The following is a 16,389-nucleotide window of genomic DNA, read 5'->3' as shown; positions in this document are numbered from 1 at the left end:
CACAATAAGACCAGCCCAGGCATGTCTGAGCAAGAGCTATGGTTCAGGCTTCAGTGTCGTAAAAATGGAGCTGCTTCTACAGCCTGTGGCAAAGCACAAAACATGCAAGAAAACTCGTACCGCTAAAGGAGGAAACAACAACAGCTGAGCCAAAAAACACTACTAAAGACAACCAAGCTAGGAAGGAGGCGATGCTAACAGCTGGTGATGTAAGGCTGAAGAGTAAACCAAACATAGCTGCAGCGTTTACTATTTACACTCTAAGTCACAGTTGGAGCAAATGGTAGATGGAAATTACTGATGCAGTTACGTGGTGGTAAAAGCAGCTGGCTAAAAAGCTCGACGACATCTCAGGTAGAAAATATTTCTCACTTTTATTATGAAGCAACATTGTGCAGGCTCCTGGAGAATTACAGGCTAAACTACTTTAGTTATTGCAAAACAGGATTTACCAACCCTTCCAGGGAAAACACTGCCTAACTTTAGCTTATGGTGTGTCGCTGCTGTTGCTGCCGGCACCTCGTGGCATCAGTGAGAGTGGAAACCAAGGATGGATAATGCTGTTTGTTTTGTTAGCACAAATCAATGCTGCTATCTGCAAGCTACAGTCACTGCAAATTCTTTCTCTATGTCATCATAAATATAATTATCACAAATGTCCTTGAAAGTTTTTGATTTTTATTGTGGATTTTCCATCTCGAGTTGATCCAGACAAACGTAATGTGCTCTATCTCACACAGCACAAAAGGAATGTGCTTTGTGAAGTGATTTGTGGGTATTTTGAGCGTAGATAATTCAAAAAAACAACAATCAGGGACAATAACCACAGTTATGATCTTTGAGACTTTGCTCTACACGACTGTTCTGTTTATGGAGAAGTGGGAGCCAGCACAGCTGGACCGATGTGCACAGAGAGACCAATAAATATGTCATAGAACCCGACTGACGGGCGCTCACTTTCTCACTTTAGACATCCCGTACATTTCAATGCCCCCACACCGCCCATGTCTTCAAACTGCACCAGTGTGTGACAGAAACGTGCATGGTGCATGTGAGCCGCCCGATCATCTGGAGGTGGTGTCGTGTTTACAGCAGCATCGATCTCTCCACCTTGAAAGCAGTAGACGTTGTCCTCTGAGGAACAGCGCGCTCTGCTCTGATGCTCGTGTGCTGATTCTGGTGCTCAAACCCTCTTTAAAATTCACCACACTCTCTGATTGTGAGCTGTCTGCACGCAGCCCACTGTGTGTGTACCTGTGCTGCTCCGGTATGAAAACGACTTCATGGGTTTTTATCTAGTCGAGTTTGTAAAGCTGCTGTAAGACATATCAAGAGGAGCCTTCTCGGTGTGGACCAACTTGGGCCCTTGTCTCAGTAGATCTTTATAGCGTTCGTCATTTTTCTATTCAGTGGCGGCATGCCACACAGTAACAAGGATTTTGAACGTTATCACTTGCCTGCATTTTCGTTTGCATTTATGCAAGTGTGCAAGTTCTGGAACACTTTGCTTTGTGAGTCTGCAAAGAACTCGGAGGTCTGCAGTCACACTGGGAGGAGAACAGGGGCTCAGTTGTGTCTCGTCCCTGTTGCACTAAACCACCGGCCAGCCTGAGCATGGGCACTGGACATTCAGCTCGTGGTGAGAGCGCAGCGGGCCTTCTCTGCCTGCCAGTCCTGCAGAGATGATGTCATTGTTTCAGTCGGGCTTCGTCGACTCTCTTGGCCACACTGCCACCCCCCGACGCACACACACACAGCTGAGCTGAGGAGTGGGGAGGGTGGAGAATGGGCTGAATGCCCGTGCATATCGTTGGTGCAATCCACTCCTTGGTAGTACCAGACACCGAGCCGACCGCCTCCATCCATCCAAATAAATAGGAAAGCACTACAAGGGTGAGAAGCAAATGTAAGAGTTTAATAGAAATCTTTCATGTTTTTCCTTTCACGGTGGCGAGATACTTGGATCAGTTAATAGTTTGTTTTTGTGTGTGTGATTTCTTAATCCAAATTTTGACTGAAAAGATGAGGTATGTACAAGCACCACAAGAATATCAGTGCTGTTCAGACTGCTTTCTGTGATAAAGCCCACACACGAGGCCCTGCGGTGTAATAATTAGATACGTCAGCATTCACTTTATGACCGTAACTAACAGAGCGGCGGTCTCGTCCAGCTCCACCATGTTGAAGTGCAGCACTCGACCTCAGTATAGTGGCACAGGATGTTCTCCACTGTTGTAGCTTCTGGTTAGTGCAGCTCTCTGTCCAGAGCTGCTGTCTCTATCCACGGTTTAAGACTGTGGAGCTGCACTCTGTCTAACAGTGGACGAGAGTCTTCTCCATCAGAGTCTTGATCGTCTGTCCAGGAGAAGCTCAGAATGTTCAGCTGCTGCTGAGCTTTCATGAGGAACGATGTTGATGATATCTTTAGTGGGACAGAAAAAAAAAAGCTTAAGTGAGTAACTGAACCTGATCTCCGTGTGAACCGCTTGTGTCTTACGGTGCTGTTTTGAGTACATTCCAGCTCCTGGAGCTTTTGTCAGGACTGTTAAAGATGGATTTCTTGGTGTAGGGTTGCAGAGCTATGTTCATGTATGAAACCATGCCCGACTACAGTGGGGTAAAACTGCACAGAGGCTTTTCAAACAGGCAAAGAGATCAAGTTGAGCTGTGTCCTGTAGTCAGATGTTGGGTGGTAGAGCGCAGCCTATACACGTGTCTGCATTTACCCAGGGAGCAGTCTTTACACTGGGTTACCTCTTTGTCTGGATCTTGTTTGATTTGAATGTTAATGTTTCACTCGGTGCTAATCCTGCTCTGCTGATGTGTGTGTGGCCTGCTCCCAGTGACTCATGCATAAGCCTGGTTTGCTGTATTTCACCTCAGCCTGTATGAGGCTGACACGTCTCATACAGAGCACCAAACACTGCAACAGCATGTGCCACATGAACCATTTCTCCACCTGGTTGATGTGATAAATGGACTGGTTTATACATATATATGTGTACACAACTTGTACACCCATTCGCACAACCACTTTATCTACGCTGTTTCTAAGTGTTCCTGTCTAACAGTCACACTAGATCTGGGCCATATCATACCGTTCATGGTAATACCGGTATAATGTTAGGCAATGATAAGAAAATGAAATATGGCGATAGAATATGGGTAAAACGCGCATGCGCAGTGCCTTTGTTTTCATACGCACATGGTGGAAAAAGCATGGCGGCGACGGAGAATGAGAAGGGCGAAAGCGGATCGTTGAATGAAACAGATGAACCAGAACTGGTTTGTAAAAATGCTGCAACTTCACTGGTGTGGAACTGGTTTGGCTTTCGTCCGTCAGATACACACCAAAGCACATTTTTTTTTTGGTAGAGCATGCTAGCGGGCCGTCGTTATTACCGTGTTTTTGGAAAATACGGCGCACTGAAAAATTGACAGTGCGCCTCATTTATGAATTCTGGTTGTGTTTACTGACCTTGAAACGATTCTGTGTGGCACACGGCGCTCAAAAATCTGTCAACGATGTTTTAGTGCGACTTTGCTAAGCTACGAAGCCGCACCGCCTGATGGATTGTCGGAGCATTACGGCTATCGTAGGCAGGAGCCTCGCAGAGTGATACGTACTGTGCTTCAACATAATATTACCGTATTGTGTGTGTATAACCTCTTTAAGTTTTGTGGATATTATACATGGTTATGCTGAGGATATGTCGGCCAGTTTCCACTGGAAATGCCTTTTGGTTAAACTGTCAGTGAGGAATTTGCACTGTTACATTTTTATATAACTTTAATGCACATAAAAAACAGCTGCTTGTTTAAGTGAAAATACATTGATGGGTTTTTTGCACTAAATTGTGGAGTATTTTGTCTCGCGTCAATTATATTGTCAATTATATCGTTATCGCAAATTTTCAAATGTATATTGTGATAAATATTGCCCTGCCCTAATTCACACGCATTCATACTCTGATGGACGCATCAGAGAGCAACATAGATAGGATATTTGGCTTGCAGACTGGGATCGAACCACCAGTAGGTGACCTGCTCTACCACCTGAGCTAGAGCCACCCCGGCTTTCTTCTTTTCAGGGGATCTCTGAGCAGAGCAGGGGCTACTGTGAGAATTTGCAGTTTAAGAAGGTGACGTTGGAGTCTGTCTGACTGCTTTGGAGGTGATTCGACAGATTGACGACTGTCACAGTCGCATCCTAACTCACTGTCTGCAGGGAAAGGCTTGCTTGGTTCCTAATGTTGTGGCACAAACAGACTAGTACATGTTTTTAAAGCAAATCCATTTAAAAAGTGTCATATTAGATGGAAAGGACTGATCGTGTTTCCAGATGAGTGGTGATCCAAAAATATGAGTTCAGTGAGTAGGTTGAGTCACGTTTCCTGAAGGTTCAGGGTTGGGCCTACAGCTTTGAACATCACCAGCAGCTGAAGAACACGAAGGTTTCTCTTCAGTGTTTTCACAAACCTTCGGCTGGTGATCTAATTTCAGTTTATTGTGCTTTCAGCCACAAATGTCTCGTCTGTACTCAAACATCCATCACTGTTCACGTTTATAGAAAACCTCATGGCAGCAAAAAGAATAATGTGATAGGTTTAAATAAAGCGAGTGACTGAGTAAACACGACTACTCGTGACGTGAATTAAAGAATTAAAATAATCAATGTCACAACAGAACTACTGTGGCAGTGACTCACTCTGGTCACTGATGGATTCAAGGTGATTCGCTGGAGGCAGGAAAAACGAGCAAGACTGTTGAACATCTGAACGCTTAGAGGTGGCAGACTTATGATACGCAGCCTGACAGCTTTAGCACTCTTTGGATTTGCATGTTTGCGCTGTCTGCACTGCAGCATTAGATCCCGAGGGGATGGTCACAGTCTGATGAAACCTTGTGGTTAGCATAAACTGTATATTGAGCTGGACATGGCTATGGTATGTATGAGGGAGGTCAGGGAAAAGATGGTGTTTTATTCTTAATACTGACCCTTAAGACTAGAAACCACGCAGCATACCATATTATTTCTTAGAAAATTTCCTCCAGAAAGCAGCAGTAACACAAACATAATCAAGCGCTGCAGTTTTGTAAGTGGAATTAGTTGTGGGTGAAATGCCAGCCTCACTTCCTGTTTTTTTGTCGTTTTTTGCAGCTTGTGAGCGTGTTCGATGGTGCTTATTCACAGTGGCTGTGTTGAATAAGGAAGCTAAGCTGTACTGTGGTGGTTTTAACTGGGTCTCAGTATATGTGCAGTCTAAGGCCCAGCACGCCAAGGGAAACGCTTCCTGTTAGGTCATTGTCCAAAGCCAGGCAGTACCAGGCACTCCTGTTAGATTTCACAGTCGTATATTTAGCAGGGGTGCAAGATTCAGACCAAACAGTGCGCTCCCAGTGTCTGAGCACCTGAAGACCTCGTAGATTAACTTTTATTTCTGGCACTAATGTTCCAACAACAACTGCAAAACCAGCATGCATTTAGGGTTAGCGGCTAATGCTGCTAATGTTACATGTTTGTCTCTCCTGCTTTCTCTGCTCGCATCAACTGAATACAAGTGAGTTCACAATGTTATCGCATGCATACAAACAATGTGCACTCCTCCTTTCTTTATATGGGAAAATGTGCAAACATAAATGCAGTATGCAGGCTTTCTGCACTTCTTCTTGGAGTTTGAAAGTCGCTGTTCGCTATGACTGTTGAGGCGAGCTTCCTGGTACTTCCTCTCTAGTGGCTTCAGGAGTAGCTCTGCAGGCTTCTTGAAGGTCAAAGGTCTTGTTTGGATGCCGACTGCCATTTGTTCCATTCTCTGTCAACACGACCCCACATTGAGGTCCAGGCTCTGTGGGGAGGCCAATCCACGAGAAGCTCACTGACACACACAACTGAGCTGCAGCTCGCGCATCTGCACAACACCAGAGGTGGTTTATTTAGGTCCAAGCACAAGTAAGGAATACAACAGTGTTTCAGCAGAATTAATGATGACACGCTGCAGTAGCAAGGCCGGGCATTATCAGGTAAATGAATAAATAAGGATATAGACTGGTGTAATTTCACATAGCACGGCCTTCCACTGAGACCATTTCTGATGATGTTTCAGTGAACCTGAAGGGCCCGGTGCATCTCTCAGAACATGATTTTTAGATACCGTTCATCTGCTGTTGATGGTCTTTAGCTTAGTTACTGCTTCTGTTCAGTTTTCTCAAGAACACGTTGCATACTGTTGGGTCTAAACTCAGACCCCGCTGTATCCGGGACTTATTCCCATGAAAGAAAAACAAGGCAACAGCGTTCGATCGATTACTTGCGCAAGGGAGGCCTCGTTGGTATCTTAGCTCATCACGAATGACCCCGACGATGGCCTCCTCTCGCTGCCTTTTATTGAGAGACAGTTCACACAAAACACAGCAAAGCAACGCCCACATGGTTCTAAGGCATTGTATGTATATGTTTGAACTTCTATATGTAAGTAGGAGTGTGTGTGTGTGTGTGTGTGTGTGTGTGTGTGAGACTTCCTGCTGGGCAGGAAGCTTACATCAAAAAGACCTTCACAAGGATGTTGCCTGTAATAAAGGACTACAGCCCCCCACCCAGAACCTCGAGAATCTGGGGAGGGGGACAGTGGAATTCCTTTCATCCTCCAGTTAAACAATGTAGAAATGGATGGTAAGCATAAAAATGACAAACATTTAACAATTCACTCCAACAATACCGTGCAAACTTTTTGGCTAATAGATCTTTTATGGCGGTCACTTTAAAGCCTGTTAATAAAGTTGTTATGTGCTGACACAGAGCTTGAGTTGGATGCTTTTTTCCCACCTTAGTGATTCACAGGTTCGTGTTTAGTGGCCTAAAGAACTGTTGTTAAGGCCTCTTTAAAAGAAATCCAAGAAAGTCCGACTCTTTAGAAGCAACATATTGAAAAAAGAAGAAGGAGGGGGGCTCAAGACTTTTGCACATTACTATATACAGATGTTCTGGTTTTTCTGGTCAGACAGGTGTGCAGACAAACAGTGACACAACTTTACTTTCAGTCCAAGTTCTAACCTGCTGCTCTACAGAGGTTATCCAACATTCAAACATCCATGTGAGGTCAAAGGTCAAAACCAGTTTGATTAATATTCAGATGTAAAATGAACAAACACAGAAAAATATGGAACGTGTGGCTAAAGCTTGAAGCAGAGGCCGATGTGCTCCACGGTGTAAGAAATGTTCCTCTGCTGACACCTCTGTAAGCATCAGAACTTCACCGTGGAGCAATGACAGGAAGGAGGCTGGCCTAAAGGACAAAGTACATTTTTCCATCTTGCTGGCTGTGTGTGTTGTGTAGTTGATGAGATGGCAGCAGGAGTGTGCTACGAAGGTTGGCGAGCCAGATTAGGCGGTGTGATGCTCGGGGCAATGTTCATGTGAACGTTCGACATGTAACCGGGCCTCGTAGTAAGTGTACTCACTGATGGCCTCATTCAGCAGCGTGATGTGTGGCACACTGAACCAGGCAGGAGTGTTTGGAGGAACATGACAGGAACAGGCCTCCTAATTCCCAGATTTCAGTGTGTTTAAGCACATTGAAAAACAGCTGCTGGCACATTTTTCCTGCTGTGTCACTCTGTCTGCTGCCAGTACAGGTGTGTCAGGATACAGTGCTGCTTGTTTCCCTGCACTAACGACAGCACTCTGAGGCCAGATGGTCTATTGAACCACAGTTTATGTGTTTATGTGTGTGGATAATGTAAAGAATGAATTTCAGCAGCAGCTGCAGTAAATCCAGGTTGTTCAGAGTATTGTGGAGTATGAGGAAAACAAAGTTGAAGCCTTATGGGTGTTTGTGAGTGTTGTCACTTGAGTTGGAGGACTTTGGGGCCTTTTAAAAAGTGAGTGAGTTCAACAGACCTCTGGAGCGTGCTCATCATCTCTGCTAACACACCCAAATCTTTGACATAACTGTGTGCAGGCAAATTGAATTGTTGGTAATGTAGGCATGAGTAAGAAGTGGTTCTGGAATAAATGAGGATGCATCTGGTTCTGCTTATTAAACACAGCTCTGGTAATAGTAGCACAGTCGGATTCAAGCGCTGGTTTGCAGTGTGAGTAAAACGTTGCAGTGCTGATGTTAATGTGGTACTTCATGCTGCAGGGTGAGTGACGGAGCCGCTCCGGTCTGTTAGCTCTCAGGGTTTCACCTTGGAGCGCTGGACCTTGATGAGAAGCGAGAGCTCCTTCCCTTCTGCACGTTACGATGATTTGGTTTGCTGGTTTTACTGGATCCAGTTTCACAGAATGTGGAGGGTTAAATATGGAAAACATCACGCCTGTGAAACACCGAGACGAGGAGCGCTGCAGTACAGTTCCTCTGTTGGCTGCTTGCGACGCCCTCTCCTCTCCATCCCACAAAAAGTGGCTACATAACTGTCAGAAAGATTGATGGACGCGAGCATTTAAGGAGCTCCACGCTTCAGACTGCAGGCCGTGTTGCAGTGAGGAAGAAAAAACAGAACAGGCGGTGAATCGTGACATTTCACTGACCTCAGGGCGGCTTCATCAGTGTCCTAAATAACTACACAATGCTGGGATGTCTTTTTTCTGCTGTTACTAAGCTACAGCTTGCCCCCTTGTCAAAACTCTGAAGCAGTGCTGACGGTGTTTTTGTTTCTTGGACAGATGCGACTGAGCAGGAAACTTACCATCAGCTGTTTCTTCTTCTGTAGGACAAAAACGTGACACTGTGCCCCCACAGTCAGCAGAGCTACAGCAGGGCAATGACAGAGTGACCCGCAACAGCTATGACGACTCTTACCGCTAACCCTGAAAACTGACATGGGTCAGATCAGGAGAATTAACTTAGCTGCCCAATTAGCAACGTTCTTGTTGTGTGAAAAGGAGCTTAAGCTGAAGTGTCAGCACTGAAGCCATAAGAATTTTGAAAGCTTGAAGTTCTCACGAGACTGCAGCCCGCTCACGTGTAATCAGTCAGCTGGCAGCTCCACAACATTTTTGTAGCCTGGTGTAAATTGTTGGACTTCCTGTCGCAGAGTCAGATCAACGATCTCCACCATCTCAGCTGGAGGTAAACAGTGCGGCTGTACATGCGGTGAAATGGCAGTGGGGAGCTCTGTGGAGGGATCGTCTGCACTTAGAAAACACTATAAAAACATTTTACTGTGAGTTTCTGGGATCCCTCAAATATGGCTGTGAAGCCCTGCTCTATCAGCGAGGTGAAGCATGTGTGACGGGTCACTGTGTGCATGAAAATGTAGCTGGGAGTGTATACGGTGTTGTGGTTGTGGTGGGTGCGACATGTGCAGTGGAGCTGCACAGCAGTAACCACCCATGGCGGGACCACCCGCAGTGCTGACGGTCAACCTGACAGATAACATTTATCTCTGGACTCATCGCTGCTCTCTGGATTCATGTGTCCGTCCGGAGAGCCCCTTCACCCCCTCACAGGGGCCAGCGATGCCAAAAATACAGAGATTTATCGCTGCAACACCTCGGCTCCAGAGACGGACTTTTACCTGAGGGAGACACAGTGAAGAAGACTGAGAGGAGGAGGAGATGACTAAAGCGGGTCTCAGTGAAGCTGACTGCGTCGCAGCGCCTCATAGTCGTCCCCTACTCGCCAGTAAGACACAAATTTAACCTTTTCCTGATGTAAGGTCCATTACATCAGGAAAAGGTTAAATTTGTGTCTTGCTGGCGACATGCAGTCTAGCCCTCGGGGACATTTGTTCTGCTTTTTTCTGGTTAAATTACGCTAAAGGACAAATCTATCCTCGTACATCCTACCTTTCGAGGCCGCCCCCTTAACCGCACAGCAAGCCTTGTTGCTGCATCACTCTATAGATTTTTCAGACCGCTGTAGGTGGAGATATTAGCATCGCTGCGTTTGGCAGAATACCGTCGAACACTGGCACAGACGTGTGAATATTAACAGCATGTGAGGCGCAGCAGTGCGGGCTGCACTGCCAGCAGTCGCTCTTTACTGCTGAAAAGTCTCAGGCTGAATATTTCATAAGGCCCGAGTCCCTCATGCAGTCATAATTTTACCTTTTTGGCATCGTCGTCCTCGCCGTTGTTGCGGCGGTGACGGCAGACTGGGTGGAGGGTCGTGTCTGATCACAGCTGACAGCGATACTTGTTGTTTGCTCCACAATGAGAACTGCTGGAAAACTGCAGAGAAAGACCTTTGAAGCAAAAAGGAGCCCTTCAGGCAGCCGGGCCCCGCTTAACATCATCAATAAAAGATGAGAAGAGGAAAGCAGAGCCAGCGACAAAGAAAGAGATGAAATCGCCTGTTTTTTATCATTGATCCAGGCGCGACGTGAGGCGCACTGAAGGAGATGGAGTTTGTGTTAAAGCGAGTTATTGCATTATCGTTCCTGTGCAGACGCACTGCTGGAGCACGATCAGCCAGATGTTTATCGAGCAAAAGAAAAGCGTGCTTTGCTCTGTGCTGCAGCTCCGTCCTCTGTGCCACGCTGCCACAACGTCTTCCAAGACACCGTTCAGACACGCTGTCTCGCTGGGTGTTCTTTCAGCACCACGAACAGGCCCACCGTACTTTATTTTAACGTGCTTCCACATACACCGTCCTGCTGTCCACAGTGTTCCCAAAAGCACAAAAGAATTGTGATGGATGGTTGTGTTCAAGCCCAAAGCGCCTTACTTTGAGATGCACGGACAGAGAGGATGAAAAATCACGAGTTGCTTCACTGTCCTGACACTGACTCGCAGAGCAGAACTTCATGCGTGTCCTGAAAGTTGTGACGTGCAGCGGCCACTTTTTCTCTGGACTGACTGTCCTTGGGACGGTGGTCCTGCACCTGTGTGACCACGGACAAAAACTTTGTCCCTCCTTCACACACGGTGGCAGCAGATATGACGAGACACGCTGACCGTCGTCCTGCTTCAAGGTTATTAAAAGAAACAATTGCAAAAACCTCCCAAAACACCCAGTGGAAACTAGACTGGTTAAACTGGTGGAATTTGAATCTGCTTTGGGATTGTGTGTTGCTACGGGGCGGGGCTCCCCCTGTTGCTTCTCTTGCGTCCTTTTCTTCTGCAGCTGCAGTTTGCTCTGCTGTCAGTTGAAAGATGAGAACAGCAGAACAGCTAGTGTGCTGATGATGACTGTTAGCAGCCTTTCCAAAGATGCACATCCATGTCAGGAGTGGTCAAATTACATTTTTGGAAACTGTGTTTGCTCCGACTCTTTGTTAAATACAAATAAATACATATAAATAATTCCAGTGTGTTAGAAACGGAGACTAAGAAATCAGCCCGGTGACTCCTGTTACATTACACATGAACACTGGGCCAGTTTTTTCCATGAAATATTGACTTGTGCTACTTTGATGTTGTTGCTAAATAAATCATTCAGCTTGTGCACAGCGTAGCTGGATTCAGAGATTAGATGTGATTTGTCTCATTTTTGGAAATGTTCTGATAGACGCGGACTCAACAGCCTGGGGTTATCTCAGGTCACGGCCTGGTTTGTTTGAATTCCTTACTGAGTTGTCATAAAACTGGGAAGCGGCTTCAGATCTGTGAGCTTCGTTGATCCTTATCTTTTTGCATCGTTTGACAGTCCGGCCACCGAAGACGGAAAGTCGGTGTTCGGTGTGAGGAGTCAGAGACGTGAGTTTGACTCTGTGCCTGGCTTTAATTCAGCGCCTCAGATTCAAACCATATGCTGGCCTGAAGAGATGTCTGCATCCATCTTTGTGACTGTCAGCAGATCAGGATGCTGTGTTAAACTCATCCGTCTCCTCGAGTGTCACGTGTCCACAGGGATAAAAACAGTGGGGTTCTCACCAGCCTGTGCAAATGGGAACCCTAATGTATAACTACAGCTGTCCCGAGCTAAGCAGCGGTGTTTTTCTAAAATATTTCAAAACTACTCGTTGCGATCTACTTGCAAACAGTCACAACGTGCACAAATGTGGCCCACGCTCTGACACAGGCTGTGGTTAAACTGGTCTGTTAACATATTAATCTCAATAATTCATTTAGATCTGTATAAATAAATAATACATAATTTTTTATTTATATTGCACCTTTCAAGACAGAATCACAAAGTGCTGCTCATAAGATTACAAGTCATAAAAAAAGTATAGTTACAGTTGATGGCTTTAACACACAGACAGAAGTGAGTGGTGAGTACTTTCAGGTGTTTTTAGGGCCCTCACGGCTGCTGCAGTTAGCTGTTAGCTTGGGTCAGCTCTGTGCATAGCGCCACTTCACAACAACAGCTGTCTCCTCATATACTGTGAGGTAAACCCTCTACAGTATCACAGAGTGGACCTCAGCAGTCAGGCCACCTCCTGTGAGCAGCACTGGTGATGGTGGGGAAGATGAACTGTGACCGGGTGATGGGTGAGGGGGAAGCTTTTGAAATGATGGCCCCTTTTCAATTTCCTCATTTCAGTTTTTTGCATATTTGTCACATTTTTTTTGTTTCTAATATTCAAAGAAATTTTAATATCAGACAAAGAGAACTTCAGTACATTTTTAAACGTTTATTTAATTTATGAAAGAGAAAAAGCCTCCAAACCGACCTTCAGTCCCGTCACAGCTCTGTATCCGTGTCATCGGTGGATATTTCAGCCCACTTAAATTTAAGATTGTAAAGGTTTTCTTGCACCTTATGTTCACTTTTTTTTTCTGCAGGTCAACCTGAATGACTCTCACAACCAGATGGTGGTCCACTGGGCTGGAGAGAAGAGTAATGTCATTGTAGCTTTGGCTCGAGACAGTGCAGGAACCACTGGGTCCAAAACCAGCTCGGTAAGTACGCCTGAAAACATCCATGCATGTAACATGTAGGGTAGGAAACCTGGGAATACTAAAACCAGAAGGCCCAGGATTATTTCCAGTAGCCTCATACTGTGTTCAGGTTAGTCTCAGGCCTGATTTTCCAGTTAAAACCCAGTTTGTAAACTGTCTGTGTAAATTAGCAGCGTGGCAGAAGGTTTGTGTTCACACTTGTTTAACATGTTTCTCATGATGGTACGAGTGTTGAGCTACACATTAATCGGTCCCATCTGCTCCCTCAACACACACACACACACACACACACACACACACACACACACACACACACAGAAAAAAAGAAACTGAAAGCCTCAAACACAGTCATTAAACAGCACGCCGCTTCTGCTTTCACTTCCTGGGATGACTGAGCACTTTCAGACGGACAGCTGAGGGGAACACTGCTTTTGCTTTGCTTGTGAGTGTTTTTGTTTTGGGTTTCTGAGGCGCTGTCCACACATGCGTGTGTGTGTGTGTGTGTGTGTGTGTGTGTGTGTGTGTGTGTGTGTGTGTGTGTTTTCTTCCATACATTTCAGATCACTGAAAACTTCCTTTGAAAAATTCTTTGCAAAATAAAGGTTTTTAGAAACTTTCTTTCAGGGTTTGCATGTGGACAAAAAAAGAGAGTTCTCTGTCTCTGCATTCGATTTGTCTCATTATGGGATGGATGTTGTTCCTTAACAGCGACCACGTTGGCCAGAACCATCAACCTTAAATAGCTCGTTGGAATAATGACTCATTATTACTCAAACACCTTCATGCTGAGCTGGCCTAGACTGCAGGTCTAGGACCTCAGTTAGGACAGTTAGGACCTCAGCATTGAATATTTCCTCCATGCTCACTACTTACCAAGCACAGCTATGTGAGGATACGGCCACTTAACCTGACCAGGCATTACTGTGGTTACGAGTATTTGTGTCCGTGTGCTGTCAGAGCCAGAGGGGAATATAAATAATACCGATGTATGGATGGATGTAATCTAAAAAGGATTTTTTCCCCAGTGATTGCAAAGTGTTGGGTGAACAATTTTCTAAAGCCAAAAATTGTAAATACTGATAGCAACGGTTTATACGTTATTGGCTGTTATTTATTTAAAATGTCTTTAATTTCCATTATTCTCTTAAATTGCATGAACTCATGCGAGGTCGTGTTTTGAAGTGTAGCTCGTTTTTATGTCACTGCAGTTCTGCTTGTGTTCTGGTGAAAGTGAAAGGAAACGGACACAATCCAAATAAAACGTCTTTTTGTTGAAATCCAGAAAAGCTGACTCTCACTTCTACACAGTCTGGTTTTTGAAGACGCCCTGTGACACAAAGCAGACAAACTGGGCTGAAATGATTCAGGCCTCAAAGTCACTGTCAGAGTTAATAAAGATAACTCTGATAGCCGCTGAACTGCAAAGCTGTCTTATTTCAGTAGATATTATGTTAGGAGCATTAGCGTGTGCACTGGCAGCAAGGAGGCAAACATACTGTTAAAAGACACATTCTGTCATCTCTCCATAAACCCAGGGATTTAATATGGTAGTGTTATATATGTGACATGGGACCTTTGACCTCTTGCTGTGGCCAAACACAAGCTAACGTTGTGGTTATAGGGGATGCGTTGGTCCCCTCAGTTATTCAAGTTTAGGTGCGTCTGACTGAAGGTCGTTTGCTTTGAAATGTCCGGGGCATGTGTGCAAAGTGCAGACAGAGTTTCACACCTTTAGACTTCCTTTCACATGTATGCTGAGTTTTCTACAAGGAGATGCTACGTGTCTGCATTCAGTTCATCTTCGCCCACCAAGCACACGTCACCATTTACAAACACTGAGAGGCTCTGCAGCCAACCAGTAACACTTGTCCTTTAAAGATGCCACAGAGTTTTAATTGGGGCATAAAGCCTTAAATGAAAATGAATATTTTTTAATTATGGCCTATCTCACACACCCACACGGACAGGGCTCTGCTTTTAAATGCCAAACTGTCTCCTGAGGACATTCAGTGCTTTTCTGTTAATTATAATGGATTGATTTCATTTTTGGATACAGCGGTCATGTCTCGCATGTCGGCGTGCTTGCTTGTCCAAAGGAGGTAACCAAGTAAAGTCTGTGTCAGGGAACAGCGATGCATGGCTGTGGTTTTCACACGATTTTCCACCACAGTGCTTTTGAAGGATGCTAACAGCGCGCAGATCGTCTACCTTTGGGTTTAAGTTGGCACTGTGGTGTCCACGTGGGCTCACAGATGAAATGAGCAGAGCTTTAACGTTCATGATTAACCATCCCCAGTAAGTTACCGCTGTACCTCAGGAAATTATTATTATCGAGTTAGCTATTATGAGTGTGATGCATTACTTTAAGATAGGAAACAGGGTAAGATTGAAACAAGGCTTTGTTTAAATTTAGGACGTCTAAAGGTTCCTAAATACACGGCTGAGAAACTCTGTGTTTAAGGACGTGTGGTAGATATTTTCTTGTTTTCTTGTTTCTCTGAAAAAGGCTGCCATACATGCCACACTTAGTTTGCTTTTACCATCTTTCACCAGCAAAGTATCTATAAAGTAAGATGTTTCCGTAGGTATTCAGTCAATAATGAACCCCTTCATCCTCTCCAACACACAGCAGGCGCAGAAATTTGTCTTCCTTGAAACTGTGGATCACAAAGAGAGTATCCACTTTCCCCAGACCTTTCAGATTATTGTTTTTAAAATAGCAGAATTTGCAGTTTGCTGAGTGAATTTTTTGAATAAAAAAATATAATCCAGGCCTTTTCTCAGGGACCGCCGGGTGCAGGCATTAATACCTCCCTTGTTGTCTTCAGGTCTACGTGTCCTATGACTACGGCACCACTTTCATACCCGTCTCACACAAGTTCAAGTTTTCGGGGGCTAAGATGAAGGACGGCAGCAAGCAGGTCATCTCCCAGTTCTACCACAGCCCTGCAGACAACAGGAGGGTAAGTCTGGTCCCACAGATCCATATTAACACGAGAGACAAGTGGAAAGTTTCCTGTATGTATTCTGCACTGCACACATTGTGATGTCAGCTGTATACTGTCAGGGATGAAATAATGCTTTTGGTTGCATTATGGGAAATTTAAGATCCAATGGTAGAATTGTGGAAGCTAATCCAGCTTCTCCTCCTGCACATATCTCAGTGTCTGTGGATTTGTCACTGGTCGTCTTTTAGTGGAGCTGAACTGTTCTGTCAAGTAGAGCTGAAAAACTCAGGAAACATCCAAATATCTGAACAGAAAAAGTACAATTTTAAGAAAAATATGAGCTCATATGAATTTGATTACAGCAACACATTCCCAAAAGAAGTTGGGAAACAGGCAACAAAACGCTGGAAAAGTAACTGTTACGGCTGTTCAATATAACGATATATATCGGATGATGATATGAAAACGTCTTTCATTTCATATTACAGTATCGTTTGTTTCGTGGTGTCGGATAATAAACTGTTTACGGCAATATTTTTTCATGGTTTTGATGGTTACTGTAGAATTTCTTAAAGTTCTCTCTTTCTCTTATATTTAAAATAGCCACACTACGGACGGACAATCGCGTGGCTCCGCCGTCCGCTTGTTTAT

General features: G+C 44.8%; 1 protein-coding gene across 3 annotated transcripts in view; it reads left to right on the top strand.

The window, feature by feature from the left end:
- sorl1 (sortilin-related receptor, L(DLR class) A repeats containing) overlaps positions 1 to 16,389 on the top strand; it is a 94,814-nt gene that overhangs the window by 9,996 nt on the left and 68,429 nt on the right. For 2 of the 3 annotated variants that reach the window (XM_031752861.2, XM_031752860.2), the window contains exons 2-3: positions 12,674 to 12,790; positions 15,619 to 15,753. In XM_031752861.2, the coding sequence (XP_031608721.2) occupies positions 12,674 to 12,790; positions 15,619 to 15,753 (252 nt within the window). Of the gene's footprint in view, positions 1 to 1,874; positions 1,894 to 12,673; positions 12,791 to 15,618; positions 15,754 to 16,389 lie in introns of those variants that run through there. The other variant, XM_039622546.1, reaches the window with a different exon arrangement.

Source organism: Oreochromis aureus, linkage group 14, assembly GCF_013358895.1.
Source record: "Oreochromis aureus strain Israel breed Guangdong linkage group 14, ZZ_aureus, whole genome shotgun sequence".
NCBI classification, from domain to species: Eukaryota; Metazoa; Chordata; class Actinopteri; order Cichliformes; family Cichlidae; genus Oreochromis; species Oreochromis aureus.
Note: the sequence above shows the minus strand (reverse complement) of the source record. Positions and strands in the feature narration are given on the sequence as shown.